This window comes from Lampetra fluviatilis, chromosome 39 (genome assembly GCF_964198595.1).
Source record: "Lampetra fluviatilis chromosome 39, kcLamFluv1.1, whole genome shotgun sequence".
Lineage (NCBI taxonomy): Eukaryota > Metazoa > Chordata > Hyperoartia > Petromyzontiformes > Petromyzontidae > Lampetra > Lampetra fluviatilis.
Window position 1 is genome coordinate 7,375,443 of NC_136313.1, and position 23,269 is coordinate 7,398,711.

The 23,269-nt window shown below is 43.9% G+C and overlaps 1 protein-coding gene across 3 annotated transcripts in view; it reads right to left on the reverse strand.

Annotated features, from left to right (window-relative positions):
- The window catches only part of CHAF1A (chromatin assembly factor 1 subunit A), a 31,375-nt gene that overhangs the window by 4,042 nt on the left and 4,064 nt on the right, over window positions 1-23,269 (reverse strand). For all 3 annotated transcript variants that reach the window (XM_078874593.1, XM_078874591.1, XM_078874590.1), the window contains 12 exons: window positions 21,368-22,482; window positions 20,601-20,648; window positions 18,286-18,479; window positions 16,662-16,722; window positions 16,476-16,550; window positions 15,908-16,131; window positions 13,601-13,778; window positions 12,566-12,646; window positions 11,976-12,074; window positions 4,471-4,723; window positions 2,515-3,017; window positions 1,419-1,518 (listed from right to left, as the gene is read on the reverse strand). In XM_078874593.1, the coding sequence (XP_078730719.1) occupies window positions 1,419-1,518; window positions 2,515-3,017; window positions 4,471-4,723; window positions 11,976-12,074; window positions 12,566-12,646; window positions 13,601-13,778; window positions 15,908-16,131; window positions 16,476-16,550; window positions 16,662-16,722; window positions 18,286-18,479; window positions 20,601-20,648; window positions 21,368-22,482 (2,931 nt within the window). The remainder of the gene's footprint in view (window positions 1-1,418; window positions 1,519-2,514; window positions 3,018-4,470; window positions 4,724-11,975; window positions 12,075-12,565; window positions 12,647-13,600; window positions 13,779-15,907; window positions 16,132-16,475; window positions 16,551-16,661; window positions 16,723-18,285; window positions 18,480-20,600; window positions 20,649-21,367; window positions 22,483-23,269) is intronic.

The window sequence follows — 23,269 nt, forward strand, 5'->3', positions numbered from 1 at the left end:
GCCTGCATCCAGCAGTTGATTACAATTGGGCTGTACACAAGCATCCAACCACTTAAAAGTCACTTTTAACTTAGAATATATTGGGATGGTGAAATCATGTAAATATACTTATGGTTTTAAAAATTATATCCCAATTGTACTGCCTAATCACAACTGCCAATCAGCAGAAAGTCCTAGTGTTGAGAGTCACTGGAACAGGCCTTCTCCGCACCCAACAGAGGCCCTGATATGCCCTGTGAAGTATGCTGGCAAATGCAAAATTGTATTCCTCAAATACAGAAAGAATACCGACAAAAAAATGTTCACACCACTTTGTTAATGGATTCCTAAACAAAAGTCTCCCCATGCCATGTTGGTCACGAGGGGTTTGTTTGACAATACTTAAACACGCTGGTCTGCATGGGCTGGTAAAGTGTATGGGGGGCCAAAGACCAGTTCAGATATCACGCGTCACTGATTTTAGCAGGGGCCATGAACCAAACTCGGGTAAACCAGGTTCGCGCAGTAGTGGACTAACCACTGCGCCATCGCTCCACCTCTCTAAAGGTAGAATGTGTAAATGCATTGCTGTTTGAGTCTCCGTGCCATGGGTCGTAGGTATTATTTGACAAGACTGTAGTTTACCAAGCATGTCAGCACGGGCTGGTGAAGACAGGGAACAGATGTGGAAGCATAGCAAAGTACAATAATTCTGCACTGCCCTCTGCTGCCAACAATACAGCCAGGCAGCAGTCTGTAACGTCTGCTTAATACAGTGGCTAATCAAAGCACTATCCAGGGACAGCCCTTAGCTCTGGATATCTGATGAGATTGGATACATTTCATTTAACTTAGTTATACAAAAAGGTTACATGAATTAAAAACGTAACTTTTTGTACCGTCATTAGAAAATGAGCCAAGACGATCAACTAGTTATACTTGAGAATTGTTTTAACCAGGAGGCACTCTCAGTATCGGTTCATTGTTCTGCAATGGGCATTGTATGAGCGAGCCACCTGATTGAGCCAGCAGGCCACCTTGAATTTGACATCTTGAGTCCAAGAGAATGCGACATTACGTGGTGACACGGAGAGTGCAGAAGGGGTAGTGGGGGGGGGTGAAGACTATGAATGTAACAATTCACCCTCTTGTAATTTGACAAATCGACAATATTGAGCCACGATTCAAGAATCCATTATTTTAATGCCGTTGTAGTTTAGTACAAGCACAGCAGTTTGCAGGATTTCCGTGAACCAAAAACACAAATAAAAATGTATTTTAAATGCATAATTCGACACATGATAAACATACGAATCGATGCATCGTTATATTCATTCGTCAAGAGCGAGATGCCCAACAGGCAGGTAGAAGAGGTGGTGTAATGTTTCTGCAAGACTCCATGTGAAAAGTGGAATGTTAATTTAAGAAAAAGATGTTACCATCTGTGCTTTCGTTGCAAGGCAGAGTGGGTTCCTGCTCCCCCAAAATAATGCAGTCATCACCGGCAGGGTCCGCCTGTTCCAGCTTTACGTCAGACACCTATCAAAGTAGCATGGACATGACATCACACCTGACATGTATGAGCCAATAGCACCGCTTAAATCGACATTAAACTGTAATCGGTGTACATCGCTCCACACACCATAGGAAAATGCCACATGAGAATGCATGGCACCTCTACCATTATAGATAATGCAACTCTACCACTGCTTCGTTCTAAGTCCGAGCTAACACATTCTTCCATTTTACCAAATGAGCACGAGAACTGGGACAATTAGTCGATGATATTTATTAAGCCACCATCATCATTCTGTGATTGGTGATTACTCAGGCTGTTTCAAAATTAATAACCTGCCTCACAAATGCAGGAAAATCCTAACAGGCCACACCCAGCGAGAGAATGTTGATGATGCCAATGATGTCACTAAGTCCTGTCCATAACCTCCTGTACAGTGGCCCATGATTTCTGATTTATCAAGTAATCTATTAAATATCGGATAGCCCAACTCTTGATGGCACTACTGGTAGAGCGCTTGACTCATGATTACAAATTCCAGTCAGGAGGTAATTCAGCCCATTATCCGTCCCAGGTCAATAAATCAGCACCGGCCTGAAACATCAGCAGGTGTCAGAGATCGATCCCCATCTTGAAAATGTGGAATTATCCACTGCCTAACATGACAATGATATAGCCACGTGCATAGAAGTGGCATAGTACTTTTTGTGAGTGGCAGCAGCATATTCTATATGCGAGTCATACATAGTGACAGCAGCACATCCTATGGGAGTAGTAGCAGTGCTGTGTGGCAGCAGCACCTTGTGTGCAACAGCAGCGTACGCTGCGTTTGGCACGAGTGTAAACTATGGCACCGGGAAGCAGCACGTGCTGTCAGTTTGACAGGAACGTGTGCGGCAACATCATTTTCTGTGACCGTAGCAGTAGCGTACGAGCAGCACCAGGTTATATTATGTGCAGTACCATAACACCGACTGCCGGGTGCATTAATCTTTTTGACAATGCGGACGTGCCCCTACCGCTTTTCCGGGCTCCTGCTTCTGTATGAAGGCCGTGATCTTGCGAGTGTTGACGGGGGTGGACGTGGCCATCTTCCTCCCTCCTTCCCGTGCGGCGGCGGCAGCAGGGGGCGTCCCCGAACTTTGCGTGGGCACCGCGGACCCCGCCTCGCCGTCCCTCTCCCGCACGGGCAGCGCAGTCACGTAGTTCCAGCGGCTCGGCACGGGCAGATCTTGCAGGCCGTACTTGAGTAACACGTCGGCGTGCACGTACCAGCACACGCGCTTCAGTTCGTTGCACTTCCTGTACACGGCGCTCTCCTTGATCAGACGCTTCAACCGCAACTTGGAGGGCAGCGCCGTGTCCAACCTGTTCCTGTGCCGTTTCTTCGTATCCAGCGTAGTTTCCCTCGGCGGCGATTCTTCCTGCGTCTCCCGTTGCAGCCACCACGCCTGGAACTCCTCGATCATGAATTTGCTGCAGTTGATGTTGCCATGCACTAAGGGCAGGAGATCTCGTAAGACTGTAGGAGTGGGGCATGAGGCGGTGGTGTTGGCGGGGAAGGGGAGCAGCCGGACACATCCACAGCACACACTTCTTGTTAAGCTGGATCTCGTAAGATACACGACCGATTATCGTGATAAGCGTTCTGTAAAAAATTATAGGAAATAATTCAGTACAGCTCGCATCACTGACATTCATTATTAAAATTCAAGCAAATTAATTCTCAAGAGTCGTGAAATGATCTTCTTCGTACGGCTGCTGCAGATGGAGAGCAACAACTACAATTTCACATTCAGGTGGTCAAGCCAGACAGTGTCAGGAACAGCGCACTATGTATGAATGTAGAACTTTTTCCCACCATATAAAGCCAACTGTGATAATCAAGAGCTATATCGCTGTGAGGTTTCCTTTTGTGGAGCAGGCATTGCATGATCGGTTTTACATTTCCATTAAGTGAAATAATGGTCTCAGCCAAATAACCATTCATTGAAAAAACTCCAAATCATTTCATATGGAATTATTCACAGACAAAACATGAAGGAACAGAAACAAGTTATTCTTTTGAGGCCATATCGTGACTCGAGGGGCTGTACCGACTGAATGTATTTGAGATTTATGACTTTTTTATAGGGGACTGTGATATGTTAAGAAGCTACAGGAAAAAATGTGACAGTGCTGAGGTACGATGTAAGACACCCCAAAGAGATGACATAGGAACAATATAAAATTAAGGAAAACCTTGGACTTGAGTGCTATCATGGGGAGAATTTTAGACTTCGGGGGGAGCAGAATAGGAGCGCCATCCCATTGAACGGAGGTAATCAGATTACAGGCGTGCAACCATTATACCTGGCAACGTTATCTGCTCCCACCATTAAGTGTTACCTTTGGAGTCACAGCACTGAGCTGGCACCACTGAGATTTTACGTTGCCTAAATCCAGCTGAGAATTAAGAAAAATATTGGTTCCACTCAACTAAACTTTGTATTTTACCAGGTAAAGCTCACCGAACTATATAGCTCTTTTTCAGAAGCAACCTGGCCACAATTGATAGCTCAATGAAGTGGCTTATGGAGACATTTATAGCAGACAATCTCAAAATCCACGTTTCTAAATGTGAAGGGAAAAACGAGAGGACCTGGAGAAAAATCCAAGTGACCACAGGGAAAACATGCAAACTCTAAATATACAGGCGTTGAGTCTGGATTAAACCCACGACCTCCTGCATACCAGGGGAGGTATTTAACATTAAGACCACCGCAACGCTCATGAAACAACCATTACTCTCAGTGGCAGAGTGGGTGGAAAATAACTGCCCCCGACTGTGCAAGAGGTCACTTGAAGGGATCTCGAAAGATAGCTCCGATATCAAATTCCCACGAGCTACTCTTGAACATGGGACGTTGCACCACTGAGAGTTCTTAATGGATTCTTCCATTCATGACAAGTTGCCGAAAGCACAAACTCCTCACTCTGCATGTCCCGGAGCTGCTTGGTCTCCCGGGCATTCTCCTTCTCCTCCTCCTCCTCGGCTCCGAGATCGAAGCGCTGGCCCTTGTAGGGCAGCAGCTTTTGTAGGGCTGCGCTGTCCGCGCCTTCACCCTCCCACACGCAGCCAATCACCACAGGCTCCAGACGCTGGCAGCGATGCGTCCGCGTCAGATCGTCCCACTCCTTCGCCTTGAGACGCTCACGCAGCTTTTTTGTCTCGGCGCTCAGCTTGCCCTACACATGGGGGGGTGGGTGGGGAAGGACACTGCTCTGTAAACGTCTCATCACTTTGTAAATGTGTCTCCTCTCGGACAGGGCGTTACACAGGCACAGTGACGAGATATAACTGGGGTGTGTGAATTTGTTCATTTAGGTCTTAACGTTTTGGTGTTGTCATCGTCTAGGCGATGACAGCCTGTGGAATTTTAGTCAAGTCTTGGTGTGTGAATTTCATTTTGCCATTCTCTTAATCTAGTGAACTGAAATACACATTTAGTAAAATTCTAATTATTATCTGTTGGTGTGAGTGGTACAATTTCCCCCCTAGCCAATATTATCAAGTGACCTAATTGGGGAACTCGCCACAAAATCATTTCAAATATATATTGGTGCCCTAGTCTTTTAAATGTTACTCAATTATCTTTGTCTGCATATTCACTCACAACATAATTTTGTCTCACCATAGACAGTCAAGCTTTGGTCTTTTTAACACTTTGTTGACAAATAGTTTTACACGAAATTCATTAATAAAATCAACAAGTGTGCGTACAGCTCTTGCAGCAGACTCATTGACCAAATTGCGGTCTACCGCCTCTACCCTATCAACCACACTACTGAGGGTCCAATTCGAGAGCTGGTAAACATTACTTTTCATCCGATTCTTGGAAACAGTGGTGAGGCTTCCATCTCTAACAGAGCAATTTTGCCAAGGTGATGTGTTTTGGCTTTTCCATAAAAATGTTGATAACCTTCGTCTTTTTTGTTTGTAGGTGCAAGGCAACACTGCTGTCAATCTTTATATCTGTAGCTGCTACACTCCTCCACTGCTCTCTGTTGGTGTCAATCATGTCTTTATTAATCTAACCCAGGGGTCGGCAACCTGCGGCTCCGGAGCCGCATGCGGCTCTTTTGAACCTTGACCGCGGCTCCGGGGCGGATGCTAGCGAGGGGAGGAGGCGCACTGTGACACCTGCTCTGGCGTTGCCGCTGCTGACAGGTCGCCGCTCCGCTCCACACTGCCCGCCCGGTGACAGGCAATAACGTTGCCGTTGCTTTGTCACATGTTTGGAAGAAGTAAAAACCTTCCTGGGCAGCAAAGAGCTCACCTTTGCTGAGCTGGAACAGCCAGAGTGGCTGGAAAAATTACATTTTATGGTAGACATGACAGCACATCTAAACACGCTAAATACAACCCTTCAGGGGAAAGGAGGCACAGCCCTGCACATGCTGGAGGAGGTTTTGGCATTCGAGCGCAAGTTGACAGTGTTTGTCAAAGATTTACAGAGAGGTACACTGTCTCACTTTCCCTCTTTGAGAGAGTTCAAACAAAGTCATGATACGATAAATTTGGAATATTTCAAGTCTGCAATCACCACAATGCAAAGTTCGTTTGGGAAACGATTCTGTGAGTTCAGAGAGGAAAAAACGACATTATCCTTCCCTGTCACTCCCCTGGCGATCGATCCATCCCTATTGAATATGACTGCATTTGCAGGTGTAAGTCAACCTGATCTTGAGATGGAACTGGCCGATATAGCCGACAAAGATATATGGGTGTCCAAGTTCAAATGCTTGACCGCTACTCTTGAGGATGTTGCCCGTCAGAAGGCCATTCTGGCTCAGAATCATAAATGGAGTGATATTGAAAACCTTCCCAAACAGGACAAACTTGTATTCGAAACATGGAATGCCATCCCCAACACTTATATAAACATGAAAAAGTATGCATTTGGAGTCCTGTCGATCTTCGGCTCCACATATGTATGTGAGCAGGTCTTCTCCAACATGAACTATATTAAAAACAAACATCGATCACGCCTCACAGATGACAGCTTGCAAGCCTGTGTGAAAATGAAGGTGACGTCTTACAGCCCTGATGTGCAGACACTGTGCACTGAGGTTCAGGAGCAAAAATCCCATTAACCAGGTAATTTAGCTATTAATTTGCAAAAATATATTTTACATTGTTAAGTGAAAAAGTCCTTTTTTTATTCAGATTGACAGCTGACTGCACGATCCTGTATATCGCAATAAGGTAAGAAACAATATATGCAGTGTTATATTTGTTTTAAATGTTGCAATGGTTTTGCGGCTCCCAGTTTATTTTTTCCTTCGGAAACGGGTCCAAGTGGCTCTTTATATCTTAAAGGTTGCAGACCCCTGATCTAACCTATATAATTCATTTTTTGTCTGTCCGTCCGTCCATCCGTCTGCGTACGCTCCCTACCGGGGGATTTAGCTCTCGGACCGTGGGGTTCGGCGAGATTAAATTTTGCAGGTGGGCACGCCCCCAGCCCCGCGGTAAACTTAGGCATTTCCGATTTTTCGTCTCTAAACTTTAAATCGGACCGATTATCCATTTAGTGCGATTCTATTTATTTATTTATTGCTTTATTTATTTATTTGCTCTTGCCGGCCGGCGCGGACCACGGCGGTTGCCCCTGGCAACGGGTAGCAACGCGTTCGCTGCGGGGTGGACGCCATTTTGAATTACCATTAAAAATATGCGCACGCATTAACACGCGATTCTGAGGTAAATTCATCAAAGTTTCACGTCCTCTTCACTGCCCCCCCACCCCAATGTGTGCAATTACTATTATAGGGTCGGTAGATAATAAAATTATAGCGATTAGACAGTATTATTGTAGCGCGGGGGGGGGGGGGGGTTAACGGCCCCAGCACCCAGCCTCAGCCGGATGGGCAATCTAGGCGAGGCCGGAGGCTCTGCACGGTACTAGGCCTCGACACGCAACTCTGTCAGGCGTCGACTTTGTGGTATAAACTCGATATACCCAGCGTTGCCCGGGGGAAAAATACATTTAAAATCTTCTGAAAACTTTAAAACATAACATCCCAATGAAAATACAACTGTGTAATTAAAACTCTAAACCCGACCGCGCCAAGAATCGATTCTCTGAATCGCGAAACGGAATCGAAGGTTGTAGATTCATTTAGAATCGCCTTATTTCCGTTTAATATTAGTTGGTTATAGAGTTGATATAAACTGCTACGAATGGGAAATATCCGGCGTTGACCGGGACTAAAATATAATTAAAAACTCCTGAAAACTTTAAAACATAACATAAGAATGAAAATAAAACTGTGTAATTAAAAATGGAAACCTCCTATGCGCCAGGAATCGATTCTTTGAATCGCGCAAAGGAATCATCGAAGGTTGTAGATTCCTTTAGGATCGCCCTTAACATGTGGTGAGGGGGAGAGTGGTGGTGGTGTGGGAGAGTGGTGGTGGTGTGGGAGAGTGGTGGTGGTGTGGGAGAGTGGTGGTGGTGTGGGAGAGTGGTGGTGGTGTGGGAGAGTGGTGGTGGTGGTGTGGGAGAGTGGTGGTGGTGGTGTGGGAGAGTGGTGGTGGTGTGGGAGAGTGGTGGTGGTGTGGGAGAGTGGTGGTGGTGTGGGTGAGTGGTGAGGTTGAGTGGTGAGGGTGAGTGGGGAGGGTGAGTGGCGGTTGTTAGTGGTGATTAGTGAGGGGTGAGTGGTCAGGGTTAGTGGTGAGCATGAGTGGTGAGGGTGGGTGTTGAGCGTGAGTGGTGAGGGTGAGTGGTGATTGTTGAGGGTGTGATTGGTGAGGATGAGTGGTGAGTAGTGAGGGTGAGTGGTGAGGGTGAGTGAGTGGCGGTTGTGAGTGGTGAGTGGTTAGGGTGAGTAGTGAGGGTGAGTGGTGAGTGTGAGTGGTGAGTGGTGAGTGGTGAGCGTGACTGGTGAGGGAGAGTGGTGAGGGAGAGTGGTGAGGGAGAGTGGTGAGGGAGAGTGGTGAGGGAGAGTGGTGAGGGAGAGTGGTGAGGGAGAGTGGTGAGGGTGAGTAGTGAGGGTGAGTGGTGATTTGTGAGGGTGAGTGGGGAGGGTGAGTGGGGAGGGTGAGTGGCGGTTGTTAGTGGTGATTAGTGAGGGGTGAGTGGTGAGGGTGAGCGTGAGTGGTGAGCAGTGAGGGTGAGTGGTGATTGGTGAGAGTGTGATTGGTGAGGATGAGTGGTGAGTGGTCAGGGTGAGTGGTGAGCGGTGAGGGTGAGTGTTGAGGGTGAGTGGTGAGCGGTGAGGGTGAGTGTTGAGGGTGAGTGGTGAGTAGTGAGGGTGAGTGGTGAGCGTGACTGGTGAGTGGTGAGGGTGAGTGGTGAGGGAAAGTGGTGAGGGTGAATGGTGAGTGGTGATTGGTGAGGGTGAGTGGTGAGTGGTGAGGGTGAGTGGCAGTTGTGAGTGGTGATTAGTGAGAGGTGAGTGGTGAGGGTGAGCGTGAGTGGTGAGGGTGAGGTTGAGTGGTGAGCGGTGAGGGTGAGTAGTGAGGGTGAGTGGTGATTGGTGAGGGTGCGATTGGTGAGGATGAGTAGTGAGGGTGAGTGGTTGTTGTGAGGGTGAGTGATGAGGGTGAGTGGTAAGAGTGAGTGGTGAGGGTGAGTGACGGTTGTGAGAGGTGATTAGTGAGTGGTGAGGGTGAGTGGTGAGGGTTAGTGGTGAGGATGGGTGTTGAGCGTGAGTGGTGAGGGTGAGTGGTGATTGTTGAGGGTGTGATTGGTGAGGATGAGTGGTGAGTGGTCAGGGTGAGTGGTGAGGGTGAGTGGTGAGGGCGAGTGGTGAGAGGTGAGGGTGAGTGTTGAGGGTGAGTGGTGAGTAGTGAGGGTGAGTGGTGAGCGTGACTGGTGAGTGGTGAGGGAGAGTGGTGAGGGTGAATGGTGAGGGTGAGTGGTGAGTGGTGAGGGTGAGTGGCAAGTGGTGAGGGTGAGTGGTGATTGGTGAGGGTGTGATTGGTGAGGATTAGTGGTGAGTGGTGAGGGTGAGTAGTGAGGGTGAGTGCTGAGCGGTGAGGGTGAGTGGTTGTTGTGAGGGTGAGTGGTGAGAGTGAGTGGTGAGGGTGAGTTGTGAGGGTGAGTGGTGATTGTTGAGGGTGTGATTGGTGAGGATGAGTGGTGAGTAGTGAGGGTGAGTGGTGACGGTGAGTGGTGAGGGTGAGTGTTGAGGATGAGTGGTGAGTGGTGAGGGTGAGTGGCGGTTATGAGTGGTGATTAGTGAGGGGTGAGTGGCAGAGGTGTGGACTCGAGTCATGTGACTTGGACTCGAGTCAGACTCGAGTCATGAATTTGATGACTTGCGACTCGACTTGGACTTGCATAACAATGACTTTGTCCCACCTATGAGATGTGGACTCGAGTCATGTGATATGGACTCGAGTCAGACTCGAGTCATGAATTTGATGACTTGCGACTCGACTTGGACTTGCATAACAATGACTTTGTCCCACCTCTGGTGAGTGGTGAGGGTGAGCGTGAGTGGTGAGGGTGAGCAGTGCGGGTGAGTGGTGATTGGTGAGGGTGTGCTTGGTGAGGTTGAGTGGTGAGTGGTCAGGGTGAGTGGTGAGGGTGAGTGGTTGTTGTGAGGGTGAGTGGTGAGGATGAGTGGTGAGGGTGAGTGGCGGTTGTGAGTGGTGATGGGTGAGTGGTGAGCGGTGAGGGGTGAGCGGTGAGGGTGAGCGGTGAGGGTGAGTGTGAGTGGTGAGAGAGTGGTTAGTTTTGAGGGTGAGTGGTGAGGTTGAGTGGTGAGGGTTAGTGGAGAGTGGTGAGTGGTGATTGGTCAGTGGTGATTGGTGAGGATGAATGGTGAGTAGTGAGGGTGAAGTTGAGTGGTGAGGGTGAGTGGTGGTTGTGACGGTGAGTGGTGAGGGTGAGTGGTGAGGGTGAGTGGTGAGGCTGAATGGTGAGGGTGAATGGTGAGAGAGAGTGGTGAGTGAGAGTGGTGAGGGTTAGTGGTGAGGGTTAGTGGTGAGAGTGAGTGGTGAGGGGGAGTGGTGATTGGTGAGTGGTGAGCGTGAGTGGTGAGGGAGATTGGTGAGTGGTGAGGGTGAATGGTGAATAGTGAGTGGGAGTGGTGAGTGGTAAGGGTGAGTTGTGAGTGGTGAATGGTGAGGGTGAATGATGAGTACAGTCAATATGCACTGCTGTTATCATACCAGGTACCACCACCACAATATGTACTCCTCTCATCATAGCAGATACCACCACAGCAGTATGCACTGCTGTAATCATAGCAGGTTCCACCACAATATGCACTGCTGTCATCATAACAGGTACCAACACAGCAGTATGCACTGCTGTAGTGATAGCAGGTACGACCTCAGTCGGTATACACTGCTGTAGCGATAGTAGATACTGCTATCGAGTTGGTAGATACCGCTATAGTAAATACTAAAACAGTCAGTATATACCGCTACAGTCAGTCAATACTGCTACAGTCAGTCTATACTACTATACAGTCAGTACATACTACCACGGTGAGTAGCTACTAGAGTCAGTAGATACTATTATAGAGTGAGTAGATACTGCTATAGATTTTGTAGTTACTACTATAGTCAGTGGATACAACTATAGAGTCAGCAGATACTATACAGTTAGTCGTTACGAGTATATAGTCGGTAGATACTACTGTAGGCCCAGTAAATACTACTATGGTCAGTAGTTATTACAGTCACTAAATACTACTACACAGTCAGTAGCTACTACTGGCTCAGTTGATACTACTGTACAGTCAGTAGATACTACTACAGAGTCAATATATACCACTTCCTCTGTTGTATGTAAGGTGTTGTTAGTATATATACCTACGAGGGGTAAAGATATTTTTTGAGGGGGGGGAGAGACCGCAATTTTCGGAAACCTTTTGACATCAACTATTTACCTCACACTTTCTACAACTTTTTGGACTTGTGAAAGCCTCTTATATATTTGTTGGTGGAGAAATGTACAAACAGCCCACCGGGCTTTCACAATACCTTAGTATCTGTGTATATATATGTAAGGTTTTTAAGAAATATATTTTTCACCCGGGCAAAGCCGGGTACTTCCGCTAGTCATTTATAAAACACAAAACCAGCGTGGAAAATGTATTAATTACATTTACTAAATTTTATTGAATGATAAACGCATGCTTCTGGGTCCTACAGAAACAGAAAATGCCAACCTCAGAGTTGTAAAAATCGTATTTTTGGTAGCAGGCTGTAACACCCCTAAGGTAATTCGGCTAAGCAAGTTCAAGGATGGCATTTTCTGCTTCCCTAGCGCCCATAAGCATGTGTAGCATGTCTGCATCGGTTTTCATAGTTTAATGACTTCATAATAAAAATAAGTGATTTCATTCAAATATGCAAACCACTACTGATACTTTGCAACACATTACATTTTATATTTTTTTTTAAAGTCATGACCTCTGGTTCAGTCTAAAAACACCACGTAAACCAAACATGTGAATCCATGGGTCACACACGTACCTCCCCATCGGAGACGCCCTCTCCATCAGAAAGGTGACCGTGAGGAACGAAGAACCCGTCGTCATCGTCATCATCATCCTCCTCCTCGTCGTCTTGTTCCTGGTCGAATAAGAGATACATACGGACGAAGTTCAACAAATCTTAGTTCAGCACCGACGGATAACATACCCGAGACATCAGCAAAATGTGGTATCATTTTGGCGGCGGGATCCTCATGGCATCGATTTCACATGCCTTTACCACGAGCCACATTGATTATTGCACTTGAAAAACTATAACGGGACCTTAACTATGTAAATTAACATTAACTGCCCAATGCTCGATTCAGCAGGGAGACCCCTGACCTTGACGATTACTGCAGTATCGCACGCTAAACATTGATCAGGAAACCGTATCACTGCGACAAGCTCAGCGAATATCCATGTCAAATTAATGGTTGATTTCCAGAGAAGGTGATTTAAAACATTTTAGTTGCTTTCAAAAGTTAACATTAGGCTTCCGCTTAGTTTATACGCTGGTGATAAATGCCCGTGTTGAACATTCAGACGGTTATAATAAATAAACGTGCATTATTATTCTGTTCCACTCACCCCTTCACTGTGCGAGATGGAGTCCCCAGGTTCCTCTTCCTCCCACTCATCATCACTGTCCACTTCGTAGTCCAGCAACTCCTGTCCGTCACACATACGACCACACGAAGCGGCTCAGCTGCCCGACAGGAGCCAGACAACACTTTTAACCTGGAGCTGTCACACAACACCTCGCTGCTCTTTACACAGGCAAGGAGACAAATCTAGAATATGAAACTAGATGCCCACGCCGGGGAGACTCGCCGTGACTGATGGACCGACACGAGTGCAAACCCCAGATATGAAAATAAGCAACACCGTAATTAAAAGTTTTTTTTTTTCTCTCTGAAGGTCTGCTGCATTTAGAACAAATTCTTAAGCAAAAATAATGGCTGCACATTACCTTAAAAAACTATGCAATGTGAGAGGAATAAAATACAAAAATAAACTTGAACTTTTTGGCAATGACATATTCAAGAAAGCACTTTTTATATTCTTGGTTCTTTCGGTAAAGTCACGTAGAAGGGAAATAAAATAATGATAAAAATATAAAACAATACAAATTCTCACGACGTTTCGACTGCAACACAAGCAATCATCATCAGGATTGTGTTGCAGTGGAAACGTCGTGAGAATTTTTTATAGTTTTTTTTATTATTTCCCTTCTACGTGACTTTACCGAAATAACCAAGAATGAATCCCTGCAGTCACGAAAGCTTTAAATCAAAAGCACTTTTTACCAAGAGAAACAAGAATGAGTTTACATTACTGAAAATTTCTGCTCAATATATCTGCTGACATGCACCTTCAAGAAAGCCAGTAAGGCAGACTAAGCATTCTAACACTTTTGAGTGATGTAACATCAAAAGTGATGTTACATTCATGTTAAAATGTGCATTCATCAGATCCTGCGCTGCCATCATCTTACCATGGAATTGAATACCTGAGTTAGTAGGTCATAATACAAACAACGTGACTGCAAATGGTAATACAGCTCAACAGAGAAGCCATGTGGAAATTAAGATTGAAAGTGCGTTGACTGGGGTCTCTCCATACTTTGTCCTTGGCGAGGGGGTTGCGTGGGTTGATGTGCTTGCTGCACTTGCTCCAGGTGCCCCAGTAAGCAGGCCGATTGCTCCCAGTAAACTGCAGTAGCTTCATGCGGCCAAACCTCTTCCGCTCCTCCAAGGAGACTCTGTTTTCCGTCACCTTCTCAATGATCTCCAGTTCACTGCTGTGGGTGAAGAAGCCATAAGTCAAAAAAATACAAAAATTTTGAAGCATAAAATCAGAGTAGCCTCATAAAAAAAACTCGCATACGCAGAACCAACTCCAAATTCCATATGCACAGGTCAAAAACCAACCAACCTTAGGACCACCTCGCAGTCCATTAAGTTCAGTCTCATGAACAAGATGTAATGTGCGACCAGTGTTAGTTTGGTGGGCAAGGTTAGTGACAAAAATGTGTCAACGTATTTTATATTGGCCAACGACTACTGAGTGGGAAAAATGATGCAGCAAGACAATGACAAACACCAAAGCATGACTGCGACGAGGCTACATGAACAAGTATGAATAAGACAAAGCAAATTTTGCAATGTTTAGACAGCAGTGCACTGAGAAACAAAGTAGGAATTAGTTATAGTGGACATAAGTTCACGGATTAGCTGAACTGCTGGTATTAGGGGAGGAAGTACAAAACCCTTGCACCAACATTTAATAAATGAGTGAACTATACTAATTTAGAATTTTTTAATCTATATAAGAAGTCTTGACTTAAATTGCATAGGTTGTCTTTGACGGAGCAAAATGAAACCAATTAAATTAACACGTGTGACCCACCAACCCTTCATGCAGGCATACACCATCAGTCTTGAGCTTTGGAGTAAACTAGACTTTGCGCGTATAAGGAAATGTTAAAACTCATAATACCAATTACCTTTAAGCCTTATGTATTTGCCTGCTAATGCATATACGGTATAAACAGTTCATATAAAAACAAAAGTACATAAATGATATCCTGAAGACTTCAATATTGGCATTTGGCTCTTGAACATCTGCCGTACAAAAAAATTATAGAAACATCTTCACACACCCTTAGCTTCAGTTCTGCACAACACCGCCATGTACATGCACTTAAAGAACTCGATTTGGACACAACTGAATTGGAGTTCAAAAAATTAGAATACAAACCCATGTGAACCAATGCCATAGAAGATGGAATGCGTTAATCTAGTTTTCATACAAGGCTAAAGCAGAAATGTATTCCCGAGCATTTGAATTTTTTTATAACCATTATCTTTCTTACATTCTAACATATTTTATACAATAATGCTATACGCAATGATCATGGATCAACCTTGTACACAAGTGTTTTTTTTATTCTATATGTATAGCAAAGCTCGGGGTACTGTATATTAATTCAAGCAGCCATTGAAATTTCCAAATTCGTTTAAAATGTTACACATTTAAAATGCCAACGACGTACAATGAAATGTGGCTAAGAACCGCAGCATCCCTTTGAGGAACGGTGATGATTGCATATTCATTATTCAGTCTCAAAATGTCTCCCTGCTCAAACAAGCATCGCAGACACTCATCTCCGTCAGTGTCCCTGAGCCAGCAGAAGCGGAACTTCACAACGGCCCTTTGCAAAACCCTGGGAACCCGATATTAATCGAAAAATCAATGCAATGTTCCATCTCTATTTGTTACGCAATACCTGTAAGGGGGAGGTTTATATCCACATCACCCAAAATGTCCCAAATCTCATCATATCTGGTAAGTTAAAAATAGTTGTGTTATTTGTATACAATTTAAGTGATGCATTTACCTTTCCTATACTTTGCACTCCTATTGTATTGTTTGTCGTAACGTTCTAAACTGCCCCTTCTAGAAATCTGTGAAAAAAAGCTTTATAGCTCATCCGATTCCTCCAGTATAGATAAATATTTTGATATACTCTTTGGTTCTTTCGGTAAAGTCCCGTTGGTATAAAATAAAATAAATCACGACGTTTCGGGCGCAACACAAGCATCCGTCATCAGGTGGGTAAGTCTGCTGCTGAGGCAGACTGTTTTAAAAGGTTTGAAATGGGTGTAGCTCAAGAGTTATAAAGACGTGGCCAAGGCTAGTGATGTTAATGTGAGAAATTAGCATGTAACTGTAAGATAGAAGAGCGGCCTCCTAAACGAGGGCACGGAAGTGGCCATGTTAATGCGAGGGAGATTTTGATATCTCTGAGCGACCAAGCAGTGGGAAATTTCGAGACCGATTTGTCCGCACAACTGATCGGTCAGTTGTGGACCCGACTTAAAGTGCATTTGCAAGGAGTAACAATGTGACAAACGTGCAATGACTTGCCTCTCCAGTTGAGCTGTACAGATGGAGTCGGCGTACGGGTATGTTTTTTTGCTCGTTTTTGGCTTGCGCCGCTTCAGCTCGTGTAGGTACAGGTTCTGGGCCGCCTGGCTCTCGATAGCCTCATCGACAGCGCTAAGCAGCACCTCCACACGCCGCACAGGAGCCACTCGCATGTTGTTCTTTATTTCAAACGGCGCAAATGGTCCGCAGGTCCCCGTGAGTGTCTAGAGAAGAAATGTTTTTTTATTACTAATCATTTTGACATTGTTTATCCACTGCTGGATTAAGGTCTGTGACCATACCTCACTGTCCTAGAATTCCACAATCGTATCTTACCCTTGCGCATCATTAGCTGAAACGATCGGATTCTGCCGGAAAGCTTATCCAACCACACAATCAGTCCTCCTGGCATTATCCTGCCCAAATCCCACTTGCTTTTGGAAATGGTCGACAGAATCTCATATTTTAGATTTGTTCCCCGACTCAAAATTCCTATTATCACAATTGAAAATCACTGCAAGCCCTCTGCAACTGGCAAGCTCAACTTTTGAATGATTTTAATACCAACCTTGGGGGCCTGAGGAGTTTTACCCTTGGTGAAAAAGCTGGCAAAAGCTTCTTTGGATTTTTCTTTCTTCATACGCTGCAATGAACGAATGGACAGTTAATGTGAAGCCAGTTGCAACCCAACAGTAAAACACTCGGCAAGCATCAATTTAAAAACACGTCCATAACTTCATATTGTATGAAATACCTTTTCTTCTTCCATTTTACTCTTTTCCTCCTCTCTCTTGCGTTTTTCTTCCTGCTTTAACCTGGACACCCAAGAAAACGATACACATTTGAAATTAGAAAGCACAACAGATGTACGTGGTAGCACTGATCTTGGCGAGGAACTAAAGTAACCAGTCTCTCAATCAATGGATCTAGGTTGATAACTTACATTGTAACATGACTTTGTGTTTTGTGCATGTGGTGTTATTGTCACATGGATAAAATAAATTTACATAGAAGAGCCAGAGCAGGTCTATTGTATGATGGGCATGTGGCTTTTAATGTACGTAACATCAGTTTTTGTTATGTATAAAGCATTTACAGAGCAAATGTACAACAGCACAAGTGGTCCATCTGTACAATTCCCCAAGCAAAAAAAGTTATGAAGATTCACTCAATTAAATGAGCTGATTATTTGATTGATACAAACCAAATGTTTTGCACCCCAGTCTGATCGTTTCAAAATTATGTATAGCTTGAGTTTGACAACTTACTAGTGTACATTAAAAGATAACCAACAGGCTTGTCTTATGCCAATAGTCGAATATGTAATCGTATTTTACTTTATGATATTCACAATATACACTCCTTTTACAGACGAGCAGCTAGCCATGGATAGTCTCCTCAAACAACAATTAATGAACGACAATTATTGAACATGTCCAACCCAATTCAATGAATTGCAGTAGAGGTGAATCATTAAAATGCCAAGCTGCCAGTGCAGGAAATAGTGGCAGCCATGGACCAGAGCTTCAACTATATTAGACAATAAAGTTGATACACTTGAAAACCCGATTTAATCAGTTGTTGACAGTTGTAACCTAGGATCTCATCAGTCCTGGCACAGTGTTTCAACATAGACATTGAGCAACCACCTCTGTTGTGAGGGTTGGTTCGCAAACATCAGGTATAACACTAACTGCCTGAGGCAACCAGCCACCTAACATGATGACCCGTACACTGTGTATACAAGTTTCCAAGACCAAATGGATTCAGGCTTTACCAACCTACACTCAGCGACAAGGGTGGAAGGTCGAATGGCAATCATTAAAGGTTTGTTATAAACAGTGTTTACGGTCGGCTTGGATTAGATAAAAAATGTACAGCCCTGTCAATACAAAGTGGGCTGAAGGCATCCCCACACCATGCCAATCATGGGAGTTGTTTGATGCTTCACAATGCTGCCCAATGTGGTGGTGAAGGGGTGACCCAGAAACTGGTTTTGATATCACTCACTACTGATGTTAAGTGAAGCTGAGCATCAAACTCATGTCACCGGGTTAATAGCAGCGCGCTAAACACTGCAAATCCACTCCAACATCAAACTAAAATCTTTTAACCTTGTAATTTTCCACAAATGTTTAGTTCCATGCTGACCCCATAGACGTCACAATGGGTTTTGAGGCTGTCCCAGGTAAAAGATGCAGATCCATTATGAAAGTAAACTCCTAAGGCTGCTTTCTCAACCAACTTGGTATTAGGTCTGCCAATTAAGCTACCATGGGGACACATGACGAGCCAGAAAGTCTGGCTTGCGAACAAAACCAACAACAACCTTCCCAGAGATAATGGAAATACAGCACCACGGCAGTTTCTTTACTCACTCTATGGCCTCCTGCTTTTCGCGCTTCTTTTCCTCCTTGAGCTTAGATTTCTCTGCTTTCTCCTGCTCCTTCTGCTCGCGTTCCTCCTTGATCTTGCGGCGAGACTCCTCTCGTGCCAGGCGAGCCTCCTCACGCTGCCGCTCCTTCTCCAGCTTCTCTTCCTGCCGATGTCGTTGTTTCTGATCCAGCTCTGCCTAAAATTACAATCGTCAGATAACAGTCCAAGGAAGTGGATATCAAAGAGGTTAACTCAGAGAGCCCTTCCAGTGGCCACAGTAGGGAGCAGCACTCTTCATTGCACGATAGTCAACCTGCTCGTTTTTAAATCCCGGAGCTAAAATGCTGCCAGATTTAGTGCATAACCAAATATTTATGTTAAGTAATTATTTTTGTTAAGTCATTAGGGACAGGACTGAGACCATTAACTCACTGCAAATGAGAGCGCGGTTGAATCACTGGCGACTGCCCGAATTTGAAACCCAAGATCTTATCAGTCATAATAAAGGTTTTTGGGTTAGATCGCTTTATTTATAAATGTGTCGTAACCCTCCACCACCCGACACGGCCAAACAGTAAAAAATGTGTCACGTTGACAAAAGACAAAATAGTTCACTACTTTAGCCCACCGGTGTGTTGAAGAGTGAATCCACAGCATTTACAATTTTTGAGTACGACGTTTCACTGGATGTAATTACCAGCGAAACGTCGTACTCAAAAATTGTAAATGCTGTGGATTCACTCCGGTGGGCTAAAGTAGAGAACTATTTGTCTTTTGTCAACGTGACAAATTTTTTACTGTTTGGCCGTGTCGGGTGGTGGAGGGTTACGACACATTTATAAATAACGCGATCTAACCCAAAAACCTTTATTATGAATAATATTGGTCGCGAAAACCTACGTGTTAAAGATCTTATCAGTGCCAGCCCAACGCTCTGACCTCGAAGGCCACCTCGCATATTCAGGATACATTTTTAAAATAACAAAGCCCTTTACTCTGCCAATATGCCTCTGCATTATTCATAATATGGGAAACATTGGGCAACAGTACGTACACAGCTTAATAAATATGCTGGAATTTGAATTTAAAGCTTTTTAATCTACATGAATTCAACAGTTAAAAATGGATTCCTTAGTAATTGTAAGTCTTTTAAAATGCTAAATATAATGGAATTACCTTATTTCATGAACAGCATTTCTCATTTTATCATTCACATTTTGGATGATGAGCATTTTTCAATTTATTCAAATTGTGCTATCCGTCTGTCCAGATTAATAACCCATTTTTAAATGTTGCAGAGCCGTGCATCGTATCACAAAATGGCTACAGGTTTTTCAATTCTGAAAAATATATCGCCTTGATACATGTCGCGTCACATAAAAACTATATAGGAATGACACGTTTGCGTCTTTATTGTTCCTTACTCGCTAATAACACAAATCATTGTGTTAGAAAGTACATTTGTTTTTATTCTCAGAGCCAAAAAAAGAAAATTCCAAAATTTAATGTGATGATTTTCCAGTCATTGGTCACAGGGCTGAGACCATTTTGCTACTTAAAAATCCAATTTTAAATCAAAGGGCCTTGATTCAAAGTCACCTTTGATCTCAGAATTTCTTTATTTCTGTATCCAGGAGGAATCTGATGAGCTATGAAGCTCTTTATCACAGATGTACAGTAGGAGCAGGTCAGCTCAGCCCTCCGAATTCGGATCCACAGTGATATCATTCTTTGTAATTTGTATCACCAATTAAATAACATTAGTCCCACAAAACAAAGTATATTTTTTTACAAAATTCTTAAAGCCAGCAGATCAGTGTGAATTAAATGTCCTTGGAATTTGATAACACAGAAACTACTTTAATAAATACTTGCATACACATCTCACCAAACAATGCATGGTGATCGTTCATGCTATGTAAGGTGTGATGATATATTTAAAAGTTGAAACTAAATTCAGAAAAAAAACTTTTATATGATGCTATGCTGCATTCTTGATGGCCAATTAAGACCATGTACAAATGATGACATGGTTTAATCTGGGGTGTTTGCTCAGATTCAGCCCAGGACCTTACTGGTTCCAGCTGTGTCATAACATGATCGTGGAGGCCCTGAGACACCCAACCGCCTCATTTTTTATTTATTATGTGAAGTCGGTGGTAAGTTCAATGCATTTAATAAAGAGATTACTAAATGATCACAAAATGCAACATCTCACGAAGCAACACACGTGTATATTTACTAATTAATGAGACCTGACATTGTGCTTAAAGATATTGCCTCAGGGGGATAATTAGTCTGGTTTTAAGCAGTTTACCATTTTCTGTTTACGGACACCTGTTCTCTTCTTGACACTCCCAAGTTTCTGGAAAAACAAAGGGATGCATGAAATAACCATAAATCCTGCTTAAATATTATATAGCAAGAGCAAAGCAATCATTTTACACATGAGGAACATTTAATGTTATTAACCGAGGCAATGTTTGCATTGCTAAAAATGTTTAACTTGATGCTTCATTTTAAATCCCTATTATATGAAAATGCATCAATTACACAGCAGAATAACTAGACATTTCAAACAACTTATTTTTATAACATAAGACAAACACAATGCTTTATAAGGTGATAGCATTACTTTTCTATGTTCATGCAGAAATACTTACTGTGGCTACTGACTGTTTACATCTGATCAAAAAGCAAGACAATTAAATAAACTTAATGCCACATTCCACCATCGGGCACAACAAGCACCGAGCACAACAATAGGTGCAAGGGTTGCAATTCAATTTGGAACACAAATAGTTCACAAATGAATAAAAAAGAAATAATCACTCAAACGTGACAAATTCCTGACTGGTAGTGAATATTGACTAATCTTACAAGCATGGTTTCAGTCAATAACAATTGGCAGACATAACTCATGTACAGCAAGAAACACTTTGACATTAATTGCATTTCCAAAAGATGCGTACATTTTAAGAACAAAAAATTGTAAGAACAATTGACATAATTGTTATTAACGCTTTAAAGTTGATTTCGCATCCCTATGGTCACACAATGAAATTAAGTCACTATCAGCCTCACCATTGAGCTTGATGTTGCACTCAGGAGGCTCTTACAAGCAGTGGGGCTGTTGTCCTGAGAGAAACTCTCCTCCGAGGAGAGGTTGGTGGAGATGTCCAAACTGCTTAAGGTGGTGCTGAATGCCGAGGCCTGGGATGCTGGAGTGTCAGGACAGTCGTTCCTGGAGGTAGCCGGAGACAGCAGCTTTTTCCGCTGTGGAGTAGCGAAACACTCCGATGGCTTTACAAGCTCCAGGGACTCTGGCTGAGTGACATTCTCACTCTGTGGCTCCTCAGCTTCTTCCTGAGATGTGTCCTCATCTTCATCTTTTGAAGTTTCTTCTTCACCTTTGGAAGTTTCTTCTTCACCTTTGGAAGTTTCTTCTTCATGTTCTTTGTCTTCTTTTATTGTGGTGCACATCTCCACACACTTACTGGCATCAGATGTTTTAGAGGATTCAAGTGTCTTCGAGTCTTGTGCATTCTCAGAAATATTTTCAGCGACATCCATGGGCTCAGAACTTGTGTCCAGGTCCTCTGCCACTGCACAGTTCTGCTCATGGCCTTCAATCTCTTGCTTCACTTCAGAAAGGTTGGACTTTGTACTCAGTGTAGAATCATCTAAGGGCATGGGATTTACATCTACAACAGTCACTTCCGGTTTCAAATCCGTTGAGGTAGATGATTCCAATTTAGGCTCTGATGTGATCTCTGCGTTTGATATTAATAGCGCTTCAGGTTTTATAACACCGCAAGCCATGTCTTGGTCCAGAGCGTTAGATGCTGCCACTGCAGCAGCCGCCTGTTCTCGAAGCCCATCATTCGACTCCTCGGTCAAGTCAATGACGTTTGTTGTGGAGATATGTCTCTCCTGGGCTGAGCTGATGAGCTTGTCCAGGGGACCCCGTAGCAATGGCAGCTTGCCACCTGTCCTGTCACACCGCACGCTGTCCTTGTGATTGACGTGCTCCGAACTGGAGCTCACTGCATTATCCCCCTCGTAAAGGCTCACCAGCTTGGCTTTGGGAAGTGCTTCCTTGGACAGATTTGATGGCGAGAGCTTGGCACGCTTTGCATTTGGGGTACCAGGGCCATTTTGCCTTGAGAGGGGGTCCAGGCGTTTAAAAGGCAGCCGTGCTGAAAAAAAATTAAGCCCAAAAACCATTTCAATATTAGAAATCATAATATTTGCAGCAATTTTGTCAACTCATTGCTGGACAACGGCTTCCCTACGCCATGTGAACAATGGGAGTTATTTGACCATATTTTACTATGGTGGTCAGTGCGGGTTGGTGTCGGGAACAACTGGAACACTTCCCAAAATAAACAAATCTCATTATTTATTACATAACACCAGTTAAATAGATGTTAAAAAATGTATAACAAAGTAAATGTATCTTACTGCGCAAATAGTATTTGCGAGCACTAACTCCTGAGAGTGGTGAAAACTGCGCATCCCTAAGATGAGGAGCAGTGTTTCCATAGGAACATCACTGCAGAATCACAGACAATGGTATCCATTTTACCAACCCCAGGAGAGATGGACTGAACAAACTCTTGATTGTTACCACCACCCAGCCAGTTAACTGTAATATATATACGTCCATCTAATTTGTCACCCCACTGCCGATTGAGGTTCTCCCCACACCGTGAGGATCACAAGAATTCTCACCGTGCTTCACTACGCTTGTCAGTGCGGGTTGGCAAATAGCATAGATCTACGTAATAGCATATAAGCATTTAAAGCTTTCGTGACTGCAGGGATTCATCTTCTTGGTTCTTTCAGTAAAGTCACGTAGAAGGGAAATAATAAAATGTAAACATTTTATGTTTAAATTAAACATGTTATTATGTTTTTTTTATTTCCTTTCTACGCGATTTTACCGGAAGAACCTGCCTTCCGCTGTCCACACTCTAGTCACGC